Below are 17,082 nucleotides of genomic sequence, written 5' to 3' on the forward strand. Positions count from 1 at the left end.
CAGAATCATATACTTGGAAGCAAGTATAAAATGCACACCTTTAAAATGTCCAATGTCCGACAAGAAACCGTGCCCCGCGTATCCGGTAAGGGACCTAACAATCTCCGGAGACCCTACCCCACGGCGAAGGCGACAGGCTGTGGTGAGTCGAGTGCTAGTCTGGGTCGGGCTAGTCTGAATGCTACCGGCGCCAAACCCAAACCAAAAGCGTCTGCGGATTTAGGGAAGCCTGGATCCAGCAGTCGCAAAACAACAACAGTATCTGGCTCCAAAGCTGGATCCGTGGGAAGGCGCTATGCTGGAAGTGGTCTCTGTGGACGAGATCCCACTAAGGCCTAGATCCACCGCCATAATTCCTGCGGAACCACACAAAAAGGCAGCGATTCTGGAACTTCTACAGGTCGGCAATCCGGACCTTCCAACTCAAGACTGGAAGGTCGTCAGGGTTTCTCAACCTGTAGGTAGCTCCAGAAGGATTGTTGTGATCCTGAACTAAGAGGCATTGGCGCCGCTTCGTGAGAGACAAGGGAAAATCTACTACGGTTTCGAGTCGATCTTCCTTCGTGTCTCCCGGGGCGACGACAAGGGACTATTGGAACAGGATGATCCCGATCCTGAACAATCCGCTGCGGATATGTCTTTCGACAAAACTGACCTTTCGCTGAGTCAATCAACTTCTAAGTTGGTTAAGGATGGGGAAGAGTCAGTTGACGAGGACGATCTCCTTTCCTCTGACAAAGAAGGAGATGGTGAGAGTAACCCAAATTAATCTCCACAACTCCAAAGCAGCCTCGGCTGCACTGCTCCTCCGAATGGGCGATAGTGGGGAGGAGCTCGCCCTTGTCCAGGAACCCTGGATTCACCAAGAAAGGTTGAGTGGGCTAGGCATGAAAAGCTATAAGCTACTGTATGCAAAAGTATGCAAAAGTATCCGGTAAGATTCGATCCTGTATAGTAGCCAAAAGCAGTCTCAATATCTTCACATTAATCTCCACAACTCCAAAGCAGCCTCGGCTGCACTGCTCCTCCGAATGAGCGATAGTGGGGAGGAGCTCGCCCTAGTCCAGCAACCCTGGATTCACCAAGAAAGGTTGAGTGGGCTAGGCATGAAAAACTATAAGCTACTGTATGCAAAAGTATCCGGTAAGATTCGATCCTGTATAGTAGCCAAAAGCAGTCTCAATATCTTCATTGTTTCTGATTTCAGTGATGAAGACACCGTAGTAGCCATATGGGATACCAGTGTAGGTGCTATATTGGATATCGCGGCGTACATGGCTCACGACCGCAGCGACCAACCACCAAACAACTTAGTCGATTTTGATATCGTAGTTGATAAAGTGGCCCCAAAGCCCTTTACAAACAGGAGACGAACAGATTGGGAAATGCAAATGAGGCTAATCTCACGTTCACTCATAGAAAACGCGGTTGAAATCATAAATCAAGCTTTCAAACACGCGACTTCACTGTCTTGCAAACAGAACATGCACAAAGGCAGATGCAGGCCACCATGGTGGTCTGCTGACATTGCTAAATCTCTGTTTAACGAGGCAAAGAAAACAGGAAACTGGATTTCTTACAAGACCTCGGTAAATCGTTTCAAAAACCTGATAAGAAATGCAAAGCGCAAATCCTGGAGAACCTTCTGTAGCGGCATGGAGGGTTCTTCTGAGTCCAGCCGTCTGCGCAAAATCTTATTATCTACTCCTCCTGTCCCAAGTTTCATTCAGAAACCATGTGGCAGTTGGACGACCAGTAGCCAAGAAACCCTAGAAGTTTTAATGGCTACTCACTTTCCAGGCGGGACTGACATGCAGTTTACAGATCTCCCAGCTGATACAGGAATATCCATAAACGAAGATAGGATCAACTGGGCGATAAACAATTTCGACCCCTACAAATACCTGCGGATTTGCAATACAATACTGTCCATCTCATGCCTTGGCTAACGCAGATATATGATGCCTGTCTAAAATGGTCTTATATACCCGAACCTTGGACCAAGTGCACAGTGGTCTTCATTTCAAAAGGTGGAAAGACCTCTCACACGAAGCCAAAGGATTGTAGACTAATTAGTCTATCTTTCTTTCTTCTCAAAACTTTGGAAAGGATAATTGATCTACATCTCAGAATGCATATTAAACATAACCATCTATCAGCATCTCAACATGCCTACATGAAGGGAAAATCTGTTGAGACTGCATTGCATTCGCTAGTATGTCATATTGAAAAGACAATAGCGCAAGGTGAATATACACTTGTTGCCTTCTTGGACATCGAGGGGGCTTTCAACAATGTTCACCCTGAGTCGATAACAACGGCCCTAACTGGTCTGGGAATAAACCAACCAATAACAGCTTTATCAAGTGACTATTGACCCAACGGATCATTATCTCCGAAATGGGAGCAGCAAATGTCACAAAAGTGGCAAATCGCGGTACCCCACAAGGTGAAGTTCTATCTCCTCTTCTGTGGAACCTAGCGCTGAACCCACTTATCATGGATCTTAGGTCTATGGGATCAGGGTAATAGCGTATGCAGACGATGTGTCTGTAGTAGTATCTGGCAAATATCTGGATACAATATCGCAAAGGATGGAGACTGCACTCAAGTCAGTGGAGCAGCGTCAGTGGCCTTGATGTAAATCCATCGAAAATGGAACTTGTTCTCTTCACTAAGAAGTACACTCTCTCACGATAGAATGGGGTAGAGCTGAAGTTATCGGATAGTGCTAAATATCTGGGAGTAATCCTGGATTCAAAACTATCATGGCATTTGAACACTCAATCTAGGGTGTCAAATGCGGCTGCTGCCTTATACTCGTGTAATAGAGCAATTGGTAAATCATGGGGCATAAACCCCACGACATCAAACTTAGTCCTAGAATGCCGGGTATCCCTTAACGAGATGGCGAAACATTCCACAATAGGACTGTATTGGCTTCCAGGACATCAACAAATTCCTGGTAATACCATCGCGGACTCTCTTGCTAAGTTAGGTTCCTCGCTTGCAAGAGAGCATACCGACCCTTTTGTCGGTATACCGCTTTCAACCTGCAAACGCTCGATACGTGAAAAACTATATGAGCTTGCGCAATGCAGATGGTCGAATGAAGCCACCTGTAGACAGGCAAGGATCATGTGGCCATCTTACAACCCACAGAGATTCCAAGCGCTTTTATACATTCCGAGAGTTAATCTACGGACTTAACGGCAGTGGTAACTGGCCACTGGCCTTTCGGACTCCATGCAAAAATTCTGAACTTACCCAGTAACGACTTCTGCAGGAGCTGCCAGGATGAAGAGGAAGAAGAGAGTATAACTCACTTCCTCTGTCACTGTCCCGCCCTAGCTGATCACAGAATGGGTCTGCTAGGTAGCATGACTTAGCGGATCTATCGGAGGTCAACATCCGGAAGATAGATTCCTATATTCGTGCGACAAATTGGTTCGGTTTAGGAAACCAGAGTGATTAGGTTGAAGTGTACTAATACGCTTCTCTCGTTTCAGGTATCACAAAGGGATCAAAATATTGGACCCAAGTGTGTCCCCATGATGACATCGCGTGGAAGAACTGCCTACCTAACCTAAAATAAAACTCTTAAAATTTGATGGATTGATCATAAAATTTATGAAGAACTACAAAAATATTTTAGAGTCCAACGTTTTACAATTTTTGGAAGTATACCAGTCAACAGTTGGAATATTAATACAAATTTCCTGAAAATTATCTTATTATAAGGTAATAATTTTGTTACCACTCTTAAAATTTACCTTGCTTTGTTTTATGATGATTCCCAAAATATTTTAAGTCTAGCGATGACCGTTCGTGAGCTGGACCAAATTAAAAAAAGGTATTTTTTTTATTATTTTTTTTAATTTTGTTTGTTTTGAAACAAATAGCTTTAATGTCGTTTAAAAGGTATTTTGAAGACGCGTCCAGTGATGTATTTATTAATCATAAATAACCGTCTGCTTATAATTGTCATATTCCACAATATTTAAAATTGTTAGGTTTTTCACTAAGAAAAATAAAATGTATGCACAATTTTGCTCACCACTAGACTTGGCTTCAAAAAACCTTTCAAATGATACCACATACTGTATATCGTCACCTAAAATGCAAACGGCCCTATCTAACATTTTGAAAATTTTACAGGAGAAGCAAAAAACTATTTAAATTGAAAAGTTTGTTCTATCAACGCGATTTATTTTTAGTAAATAAACAAATTGTTTAATAGTGAAACCTATCAGTTGTTATGATATGTGACAATGTCGTATATAAAAATGGATAAACTGGACTTTTTACCTTTAATATTTAAATGTTTTTGTAGATAGGGCCTTTTGTTTTTTGTCAATAAATTCGCTAATTTCGGTCAGAGGATTCCAATTTCTTCTGTAGACATTTGTTTTGATTCAATACATTATAATCAACAATAAAATCGATTTTGAATTTTTGGTTAGTTAGGGCCGTTTGCGTTTCAGGTGACGATATATTGTTTAAGAAATGCTGTATAATTTAAAAAAAATAACTAAAAAGGGACTTTTTTGTAACCGGTTCAGCTCGCGACTATAAATATTTTGGGAACCATTATAAAACATAACAAAGATTTTTTTAAGCTGGGTAAAATATTAAATTAACACGAAGAATCGTGTTCCCATACGATATTTTCTTTAAAACTGTCCAGCTCACGAATGGACAACACTTAACCGAAAATATTTTGGGTAACATCATATTACATAACAGCGAATATTTTGAGGGGGTAACTCAAGCACCATTTATTGTGAGTCGGTCTAATATACAAATATTACTTTTTTTAGATTAGTTGTTAAATCAGTTATTTTTTCTACTATTTTAATTTCAATTATTTCAATAAAAACTATAAAATTTCATTTTATTTAGATTTATTTTTATAGATTTTATTTTGGTGAGTATACAAATAGAAGAAGAGAAAACTCATCTTCTAGAAGACGAGAATACTCATCTTCTAGAAGAATATCTTACCTCCAAGAGTCATCTAAAAGTTTCTTCTGCGGGTCTTCCAGAAGTATCTTCCACGTTACTCTTAGACGTTCCCCAGCTCTGCATCAGTTCTTCCCGACTGATGACAAGAATTCTTATACTTCCACAACATCGCTGGCGAGCTTTTAACACGTTTGGAAGTTTCACACGGGTAACTTCCGCAATAGAAAATGTTTGTAGGGTCTATTTAAAAATAATAACCCTTCAATAACACTAGTTTACAATGATTTTGCTCATGATATGAAACCTATATATATGGATTTCTTTATATAGGCCATTTAAGTTCAGAAAAAATATTAAAAAATCTAAGACATAAAATTTTTAAATTATTCATAAAAAAAGAAAATTTTAGAAAAGGGTTAAAATATGAAGAAAATAATTTTACTAATCTTCCTCACAACACACTAACAATGGTTTTCTGTCACAAAAAAAATTAAAATTACGTTGAAATAATCTTAAATCTTGATGAATAGATGCAATATTTATCATTCACTCTTCCAAGAGTTTTTCGGAAAAATATAAATGAGAATGTAAAAAATGAACTATGAGGGATAAACTCAGATCCGTAAGTTTGTAATTCTGGAATAAAATATAAATATTTTCGAAATTTATTTTTTTTATTTAAAAAAATGTATCGAAAAAATTAAGAAAAATTAGGCAAAAAAGAAAAAAATTGTAAAAAGTGGGTTGATTGTTAGGTTCCCAAAACAGTTGCAAGCACCCAAAAATCAATGCTCACTTTTAATTATTTTTCCAGCACTACTAAAGGAAGATGCTAAATTAAAACCCTTTATCTCAAAATTTCGACGTATTGGAAAAAAATAAAAATTTTTAATTATCCATTGCACATAGCCCTTTCCAAAAATATATGATTCATTTCATGAGAAAACAAAAAGGTATTAATTTGTAAACTTGTATAATTATTAAAGTGCTTATCCTGGCGTCTTAATATCCACTTACACAAATTAATGATGTTCCAAGAGAAGCCAAATATATGGCAGATACCCATAGTAAACCGCTAACCGCATTTACTGTGCCAGGACGAGGCAACATTTCAACGTACTCTGTATCAAATAACTGATCCAGTAATGGAACCTCTTGCATTTGCGTACTTAGATGATATCGTCGTCACTTGTAAAAAACTAGAAGTTTTTCATCGGTTACGTCAAGCAAAACTGAAAATCAACAATATGAATATACAGAAAAAATATACGAGAAGTAAGACCAGTGTATACATAATAAGGTAGCCTCGTCGCTACAACAAATACAACAATACAAAAACAGCAGGCGATTTGTTATTGTGAAATAATCCCATCTGTCAAAACAAGTAAGAAAGTATAGTCGGGCTCGGTGGAGTTTTCCCGTTTTTTCCTACCGAGCGCGTCCCCGGGTGGCGGATAGGGGGTGGTGATGGACCATCTGTACTACCCCAGTTTTAGTTTGACTCAAGCTGAGGGAGGGCAGATTGTCCACCACCTGGGAATATTATATTCCCCGCGGACTAAAAAACTGAAAAAAAAACAACATGGAAAATAAAAATAAAAGGATGAAAGTTACGGTGCAGGGCCTAAATAACCCAGTACCGGCGGCAAGTGTTGATCCACTCTCGAGTCACGTGTCGTCGTCATCCTGCAATCGTGAGCAAAATACTACTACGGAGGTGGGTACCTTGGCCTCCGTGGCGGACAATGCGTCAAGTGTACAGCATGCCATTGGCAAAAACATAGGGGTGAAAGAAAAAGATGTACTCGGAGAGAGCTCTAAACTACCTCAGCCTTTAAATATAGGTGAGGGTTCCGACTCTGAATCCTTAGATGATAATAACAACACCATTATAGCAAATCTCAAAAGGATGAAGTTGAGCAAATGGTGAAACAGGTGAGTGATAGCATAGCTAAATTACCTATTACTAAGAAAAGACTATCTGGAGCACAGAGGAGGAAGTTGAAAAAGATGCTTCAGGAAATCAAGTTAGTCAATCCAACGATACTCCAAAGGAAAAATCGGACTCTTTCACAAGATCTGAGGCAAAGAGGATCAGGTCTCCCGAAGAGTTGACAACTGAGAATAAACCTAAGAAGAAAAGAGCTCCCCAAAGCCAAGCCAATCTTCACTCAAAGGAACCTCATGTGAGAATCTTGGGAATAAGGGTGACAATGCCAAGATAGATATTCCGAAGACTATCACATCGGCGAACTCAAACTCAAATGTACGGGTATCTCTAAAGAAGCCCCGAAAAGCGAGAAAAGAGAGGCTAGACAGTGGAAAAGGAAAAGAGCCGCCATCTTACGCCAATATTGCCAGAAGAAGACACCGGGACGATATCTGCTATGCAGTTTACGATGCCGGTAATCCAACAGGCAAAATTCCAATAGACCAACAGAGTAAGGTAGAAGATCTGTTGAACAATAAGATAGTGGACCATGCAATCGCTTCAAAGGGCAAACAACCAATAGAGAGCGTGAGCTGCGAGTTCAGCATGGGCGTGATGTTGATGAGGTTGGCATCTCACCAATGTGTTAGCACCCTAAGAAATTGGTGGAAAGTATCCCTCCTCCCTGGGACGGCGCTAAGCTGGGACTGACAAAGAAGAGCGAGCTTCCGGTGCTCTTAAAGTCCACTGTCTACATAAAAGGATGGGGCAGTAAACTGGCTAATGAACGTATACTGGAAATTCTTGGTGGTAAAAATGCTGAGCTGGCCGTGGAAAAATGGGATGCCTTTTACATGAAAGAAGAACCTGAGGGAACTTTATTTGTAATAAGTATCGACCTGAAATCTATGACTAGTCTTGCCAAGAATAAAAGTAGGGCTAACTCCGCCTCTAAAGCTGTCATATTCAAAATTGGGAAGGTGCCGATTGGAAGGGCTGTTACAACAAGCCTCGTAACATACCTAAGACCACAGCATCAGTAGCAACTACTGATAACGTTAAGGAGTTAAATCCTAAAAGCGAGTAAGCTACCACTAACTCGCCAAAAGAAAGTGCAGCTGCCCTTTCCAAAATTGGGGAGGCGCCGATTGAAAGGGATGCCAAAACCGGTCCCTATAAGGACACTGAAACACCTAAGACGCTACCCAAAGCATCATTAGAAAGTACTGGTAATTTTGAGGAGTCAAATCCTAAAAGCGAGGAGGAAGACAGAACAGCAGTGTTGTCCAAAATTGGGAAAGTGTCGATTAAAAAGACTGCTCTTCCTATGCCTGATAAGGACACCGCAGTGCCATCAATGGTACCCACTGCATCAATAGCCACTTCAGGTTACCCGGGTGAATCAAATCCAACGAGCGGGGATGTAATCACTAGCTCGCTGGAAGACAGTTTAAATGGATGACAATGATTGAGGTTATCCAAATAAACCTCCATCGGAGCGAGACAGCTACCAACGCTCTGATGGCTAAATTTAACACAGGTAAGATACATATAGCTTTAATCCAAGACCTTGGACGATTCGCAACAAGGTTTCTGGATTAAATAACGTAAATTTCCAACTTTTCTGCGTTGATACAGGGTCTCGGCCGAGAACATGTATCTTATGTCACAAGAATTTATGTTTTCTTCTCTCAACAGGATTATCCACATCGGATGCAACGGTGCTGAAGCAAGGTCGTGGCAACATATACCTTGCATCTGTTTACCTGCCTTTCGATTCTCCGACACTACCACCAACGTCGGAGCTGATGAAACTGGTCGAAGAGGCACAAAGAAAAATAAGAAAATTGTAATAGGTTGTGATGGCAAATATTAGATATAACTATAAGTTCAGAACAGCTTATAAACGAAATTCAGGATTGGAGAATTTCGGACGAGCACTCCTTTTCTGAACATCGGTACATAAGATTCAAAATACAAAATAATAAAGAAGACATAGACGCCAAAGTAGAAACGCTCACAAGTGCCTTAGTTGAATCGTTCGAGGACAGCTGCCCTCTGCGAGAGCAAAAATCTGCACAGGAGAAACCCTGGGTAACCGGGGAGATCCGGAACCTTGGTAAGACTCTTCGCAAACTCTTTAACCGAGCACGGCGTAAATAGACCGCAGTATACTGGGATGAGTATCGTAGTAAACTTGGTGAATATAAGAAAATTGTTCGCAAAGCCAAACGAGACTCCTGGAAACTTTTCTGTGAACAGGTAGACAGCGTAAATGACGTATCGAAGATAAAAAAATTCCTATACAAAACTCATGCCCAACCGGAATCTAGGAGGCTGGAGGTTATGGAGGAGACAATGAAACTCCTAATGGACTCTCATTTCCCACCCGGTATATCGAATAACATAGATGAACCGATATTGGAGGAAGGGGAGGCTAACACGGAAATTGTAATTACATCTGATATGGTTAAAGGAGCTCCCTATAAAGCTGCAGGGCCGGACGGCATTTTCCCTGTCTCAGATATTCACTGCATGCTTGAAATTCACACATACCCCCATAAAATGCCAGGATGCAAGGGTAATATTTATACCTAAACCAGGAAAACCTAGCTATTCGGCACCTAAGTCTTATCGACCGATAAGTCTTACGTCCTTCCTACTTAAAATCTTGGAACGGATAGTCGAGACCTAAAATGTAAGCAGCATGCTTATGTAAAGGGACGATCGGTGGAAACCGTTTTAAACGAAGTTGTCTACTACATAGGTGCATCCTTTGATAGCAAATTATATACACTGGTGGTATGCACTCATATCCAATCCCTAGACCAGTTTTATGTTGACCGGGTGCTCCGTAACTGGATCAACAACATGGAAAAAAGTATTACGCTGTGGTAGCATTTTGTCACCTTTACTCTGGGTTACCACGATTAATAGCCTCCTAAGGACCCTAACCGAGAAAGGACTTAGACCTGTCTGCTATGCAGACGATGTCGTAATACTTTTACAGGGAAAGGATCCAAATTACTTGTGTAGAAGAGCTGAGGAGGCTCTGAATATGGCCTTGAGCTGGGCTCAACCGAGAGGCCTCAAAGTTAACCCGGTAAAGACGGAAATCTGTCTTTTCACAAGAAAGACAAAAATTTCTACGTATACTGAACCTTGCTTCCTAGGCAAGAAGATACCAGTGACAGACAAAGTTAAGTACATAGGTGTCGACCGGAAATTAAAATGGATACACCACATAGAGGTGAAATTAGACCAATTCTAGCTTATGCTTCAATAATCTGGTGGACTGCTTTAGACAAAAAGTACAATATCAAACTACTACAGGGAGTTCAGCGTACATGCTGCTTGGGCATAAGTGGTGCCATGTGTACTACTTCAACCAAGGCTCTGGAACCGTTGCTAGATATTCCACCCATTGAAACATTTTTTAGATATGAGGCGGCGTTTACAGCCGAACGGCTCTTTACTTTAGGCGAACTGACCAAAAGCGGTTATAGGACACGTCATCAATGTATACTGGACACATTGGAAGGTTATTCACAATTATCGGACGTGCCTGATCTTATACCAGACACAGAATATGTCGGAAACTTTGAAACGCTGATCCCAGATAGAATGTCTTGGTCAAGCGGAATATTAGAAAAAATACCAGTAGGAATCCGTTGTTACACGGATGACTCTAAATTGGGGGACAAAGTGGGGCTGGGGTTCTATATTTAAGACCCAGAAACATAAATATACCACCGTTTACCAAATCATAACACAAGCTTCCAGGCAGAAGTAGGACCAATAACGGAATGCGTAAATTGGATTAGAATGAATATGGCGCCCATAGCGCTTAATATATTTACCAATATCCAGAAGGCAATTAGGGCGATATCAGGCGATAGAACTAAATCTAAGACCTTATTGGATTGTAAGAAAGCTTTAACTGAATACTCTCCCAGAGGTAAGGATTACGAGCATATTCGTCGAAGTTAGATCCAAGTATCTTGGAAGTGATGTTATTCCGGAAATAACATTCCTGACTAACACTGATTCTTAGGAATTACGTTCAGGAAACTGAGTTTATGAACACTGAAAAATAATTCATTCAGTTTTTTTTTCATGGTAAGGAGCGCACAACAGGCACGAGTGGCCTAGTGGCCTAGGTGTATTTCTTAGGATTTGATTTAGTATACATCCTCCTATCAACCTACCTACCTACCATAGTCGGACTTGGCCGACCATATGATACCCTACACCAGTTATGAATATTAAATGTAATTTATTTTTCATAATAAATATTACCTTGATTCCGATTTAAGCAATTTATTGACGAAAAACTTATTTATTAAAAGAGGCTTTATATGGGCTGGATATATTTGTATTTATTTGTGCTAAATTTCATTGCAATAACAGTGCTAATAAATGAATTGCGGATATTCAAGACACTTTATCAAGGGGCTTTAAATGGGGGCTAGGGTCAAATGAAGTCCGATCATTTCGAAATTCGTCAAGGTCATCAAGGCTTGCATAAAACTTAGTTGTGCGAACTTTCATCGAGATACATTTATATTATACATAATTATGAGCTCAAAAGCCCTTTTCGGGGGTTCAGTTGTATGGGGGCTAGGTGAAATAATGGACCGAGCAACGTGTATTCCAAATTTCATCAAATTATCTTGAAAATTGCGACCTGTACTTTGATAACAACGTTTACATGCATGTAAACAATAGTGAATATCTGTAGTATGTTTCCAAAAGAGTTTAGCGAATTGAAAGAACCTACACCACTTGCCGACGAGATAGGAGCCGGAGGTTTATTGCATGCTGGCTAAACTATAGAACTTGCTTAATTAGCAAACAAAGTTAATCGTTACAGGCTGTAGCTTTAAAGAAATTTTGTTAAATTTAACTATTTTATTTTATTCGAATTGAATAAAGACATGTAAAACTAAATAAATTTCTTAGTTTTTTTTTCGCAATATAAAAGAAAAAATTAAAAAGAATACTTGTGTATTTTATTTCACATTGTAGTTCTCTTTAAAGTGTTTGTGTTATTAAATAATTATTTTAATAAATAAGATTGAAAGTTAAGAAAATTTGATTGCACAAAATATATAATATAATATATATGTATGTATGTATGTACGTGTAAATATTGTGCATATAAATACGAATTTTAAATGTTTTTTAATATGAAGTGTTTTATACTTATGTAAAAACATATTCTGCCAATTTATCTACAAAAATAGCTGAAAGTATTGTGAATCTCTGGTAAGACCTCGTTGTATTTTTATATAAATATACATACATATAGCACTGATATTTGTTTTATTATTTAGGAATATTACTACATAAAGCAATCTGGAAGGAAACCCCAAGATAAATTGTACAACAAATATTTGAATATAATGCGAAAGCTGGAATAATATGACGTTGTCCAAGAGAGGCCTTATTTCAATGAAACACTGGATACATACAAACGAATTTAAATTCTATTTGGGTGCAACAAAAAATGACCGGCTCCACTTTGTGTCACTCGCGTAATGTACTTCTGACATATTAAACAAATGGTCCCAGGTAAGCTATTCTTTAAAACTGAACAACATATTTATACATATAATGTCATGTTTGTTTATTTCCGTGTTTGCAGATAACATAAAGGAGCAATCTTGTAAACATTTATCCCAAATTATGAAGTAAATGGATAACATAAATGAAAGTAGTTAGTTTGAAAGGAGAATGTATATCAAATCCGAAGAAATACACCTAGGCCACTATCGGGCCTGTTGTACGCTCCTTAACCAGTTCAACACTAACCACAAACCTACCGGAGGCTACTGTGTGAGTGAAAGTGTTCAAATATTTTATCCATATATAATTTAAAAATAATATAATATTGTTTTCCAGATGGTCGTTGTATTGGTATTTTTATACCCTCCACCACAATCAGTGGTGATAGAGGGTATATATAAGTTTGTCGTTCCGTGTGTAACACCAAGAAATATTCATCTAAGACCCAACAAAGTATATATATTCTGGGTCCTAATGAAATTCTGAGTCGATTTAGCTATGTCCGTCTGTCCGTCTGTCTGTCTGTCTGTCTGTCTGTCTTTGTAAAACACGCTCACGTTAAAACTAAGCAAAGGAAATCAACCAAATTCACCCAAAATATTTATTATTATCCTAAGCAGTTTGGTATTGAAAATCAGCAAAATCGGTTCACAACGTAAAAAGTTATGAGTAAAAATTTCAGACTACCTGGAAAAAAATTACGTTTTTTCATAATTCTTTTGAAGTTTTCTCAGAAACTACTAAAGATATTTCGATGAATTTTGTCACACATTATTTTTTCATGGCAATTATGATCAATTATGTTGAAAATCTTTAGAATCGATCCAATATTTCCCATAGCCCCCATACAAAGTTATATATTCCCTGAAATTAGTTTATCGTTAATAACTCCCTCAAATATATCGGTATCAACACAAACACATGCAAATATAATATGAACAGAAATCATACTGTTAACGTAGATCTCAGTCGGTCCACAATGGGCCATAGCTCCCATACAAGGTCCACTTCCGAAAATCACCTAAACGGACATATTTCAATGATGAATAAAGCTATTGTGATAAAATTCGAGTTAAATATGTTTTGTGTACATACAAATCATTCTACCAAATTTTTTACGGATCGGTCCATAATTGGTCATAGCTCCCATATAAGGCTCACTTCCGAAAATCATTTAAAAGCTCATATTTCATTGTCATATAAAGCTATCTTGATGAAATTCGACACAAATATGTATAGTCTAAATATAAATCACTCTACGAAATTTTTTCCGGATAGGTCCATATTTGGTCATAGCTCCCATATAAAGTCCCCTTCCGAAAATAACTTAAACGCATATATTTCATCGAATTATAAAGCTATCGTTATAAAATTCGACACAAATATGTTTTGTATACATACAAATTTTTTTACGGATCGGTCCATTATTGGTCATAGCTCCCATATAACCCCACTTCCGAAAATCACTTAAAAATACATATTTCATTGTCAAATAAAGCTATCGTGATAAAATTCGACATAAATATATTTCGTATAAATATAAATTATTCTACTAAATTTTTTCCGGATAGGCCCATAATTGGTCATAGCTCCCATATAAAGTCCCCTTCCGAAAATCACTTAAACTCATATATTTCATTGAATTATAAAGCTATCGGGATAAAATTCGACACAAATATGTTTTGTATACATTCAAATCAATTCACCAAATTTTTTTACGAATCGGTCCATTATTGGTCATAGCTACCATTTAAGGCCCACTTCCGAAAATCACTTAAAAGCACATATTGTCAAATAAAGCTATCGTGATAAAATTCAACACAAATATGTTTTGTCTTTATATGAGTCACTCTACGAAATTTTTTCCGGAGAGGCTCATAATTGGTCATAGCTCCCATATAAGGTCCACTTCCGAAAATCACTTAAACGAATATTTTTCATTAAATTCTAAAGCTATAAGGATAAAATTCGACTTGAATATGTTTTGTGTACATATAAATCATTCTTCCACTTTTTCCCCGGATCGGTTCATTATTGGTCATAGCTCCCATATAAGTCCCACTTCCGAAAATTACTTAAAAGCACATATTTCATTGTCAAATAAAGTTATATTGATAAAATTCGACACAAATATGTTTTGTCTTTATATGAATCACTCTACGAAATTTTTTCCGGATAGGCTCCCATAGAGGGTCCATTTACGAAAATCACTTAAACGCACATATTATAATAAAGCTATCTGGATAAAGTACGACTTGAATATGCTTTGTGAGCATATTTTTTCCGCATTGTTCCATATATGGTAATATTTCCTTCAAAAAAATCACTTAAACGCACATATTTCATTATCAAATAAAGATATCTTAATAAAATTCGACACAAATATGTTTTGTGTAAGGTCATAGCTCCTATGCATATAAAGTCCACTTCCGAAAATCACCTAAACGCACAAATTTCATTAATTAATAAATATATTGTAGTAAAATTCGACTTGAATTTTTTTGTCATATAAATCATTATACGAAATTTTTTCCTTATCGGTTGATAATTGGTCACAACTCCCATATAAGGACCATTTCCGAAAATTACTCAAATGCACATTAACAATCAAAATTATCGGGATAAAATTCGACATAAATGTGTATTTTGTATATATAAATCATTCTACGGATTTTTTCTTCCGGATCGGTCCATAGGTTGTCTTAGCTCACATATAAGGTATACTTCTGAAAATCACTTAATACCACTTAATTCGTAATTAAATGATTATATCCGGATAAAATTCAAAATGAGTATGTTCTGTGTACAGATAAATCATTATATTAAAATGTTATCAAACTGGCCTATTAATATACATTTTTCTAGACCTAATTAAAATTAATTTGACATATGCATAAATGTTAGTACCCTCAATAAGGAAACAAAAATTTTGCCAAGTTATCAAAAAATTACTGGCCTATTATATACATTTTTCTAGACCTAATTAAAATTAATTTGACATATGCATAAATATTAGTACCCTCAATAAGGAAACAAAAATTTTGCCAAGTTATCTAAAAATTATATAGTTAAATGGGTTTCAATAAAAAGTAGCTTGCTGGTGGAGGGTATTTAAGATTCGACATAGCCGAATATAGCACTCTAACTTGTTTTACCTTATTTTACCGTCAAACTTTTACAACCGTCTTTTTATACCGCCAACAAAAACGTGTACAAGATTTACCATACGAGACCCTCAACGAAGCCTTATTATTGATGTCTTATGTTTAAAACATATTTAGTTCACACTTATCAAAACATTTGATAAAAAACTCTGAAAAACTTATTTTTTTTTTACTTATTACTTAAAACGTCTTTAAAAATTGTTTCACAATATTTGCTTAAATATATTAATTCTTATAATAAATTTGTATTTTTAATTTAATTATATAATTTAGCTTTGTTCAATTTTATTTTGTCAAAAACATTTCCTTTTACTATCAATGACAACATTATATAACTTATAAACAGTAAAGAAAATTATAAGTATTAAAAAAAAGTTAAAACATACTTTACTGTTTATAATTTATATAAACATTGTCTCAGATAGTGAAAGAAAATTTTTACTGGGATTTAGAAATTCACTAAAATAGGTTAGTTAAAATGAAGAAAAATTCTTCATTATGAATAAAAATATTAGTCATGAGAACTAAATTCATTAGTTAATTTGAAGAAATTTCTTCAAAAAAAACTAACAAATTATTCAAATTAACTACCTCAATTAGTTATAATGAATAAAAAATATTAGTTAATTTAACTAAAATTTCTTCATATTTACCAGCCGTAACTTTATTTGTAATAGGTATCGACCAGAAATCTATGGCTAGTCTTGCCAAGAATAAAGATATGGCTTACTTCGCCTCTAAATAGGGATGCCAATCCCGAAATCCCGATCCCGAAAATCCCGGTATTTTTCGGGATTAGAAAATCCCGAATCCCGGGATTTGCAAAATAAATCCCGGGATTTTTTCGGGATTAGGATATCCCGAATCCCGGGATTTTTCAAAATTAATCCCGGGATTTATTACTAAAAAATTTTTTAAATTCTTTTTTGAGCCATAATTTCATTCAATTCGCTTCTTTGTTTATTTTTGACTTATGCAGAACAAAATTCAGCACAGCTATTCCTGTACATTTTGAACCTTTTATTTTTTAAAGTTGTATGATACCAAATATAGTACATACAAATTTATTTTTTCATTTCGTCGTAGACCCAAAAAGTATACACATTCTTTGTCTATAGTAGACACAAATTTAGACCAAAATTAACACAAGAAATCCTAAAAGCACCTCCTCTGAAAACCAATTTGATGCCAATATTAATATCAATACATTACAATCAGCTATTTGATGAGATTCATTTTTAAAATAGAATCGATTTGAATCTACAACAAGTAAGAGTGTTATATTCGGCTATGCCGAATCTTATATACCCACCATCAAACCTCGTTTGACTCGAATGAAACTTATGTCGAATTTCATCAATATACTCGTATTTTTAGGCCAGTTATAAGCGTTAAAGTAATTTTCTGAAGGGGACCTTATATGGGGGGTAGGGTCAATTATGGGTCGATCCTCAT

At 36.8% G+C, this 17,082-nt stretch overlaps 1 protein-coding gene across 1 annotated transcript in view; it reads right to left on the reverse strand.

The window, feature by feature from the left end:
• Positions 1-686: 686 nt before the first annotated feature.
• The window catches only part of LOC119600408 (probable serine/threonine-protein kinase mkcB), a 31,665-nt gene continuing 15,269 nt past the window's right edge, over positions 687-17,082 (reverse strand). Inside the window, exon 2 of the mRNA XM_037950615.1 lies at positions 687-731. Within this exon, the coding sequence (XP_037806543.1) occupies positions 687-731 (45 nt within the window). The remainder of the gene's footprint in view (positions 732-17,082) is intronic.

The sequence above is a fragment of the Lucilia sericata genome, unplaced genomic scaffold, assembly GCF_015586225.1.
Source record: "Lucilia sericata isolate MDLA Ls3-8-SP2 unplaced genomic scaffold, ASM1558622v1 Contig000004F_arrow, whole genome shotgun sequence".
NCBI lineage: Eukaryota > Metazoa > Arthropoda > Insecta > Diptera > Calliphoridae > Lucilia > Lucilia sericata.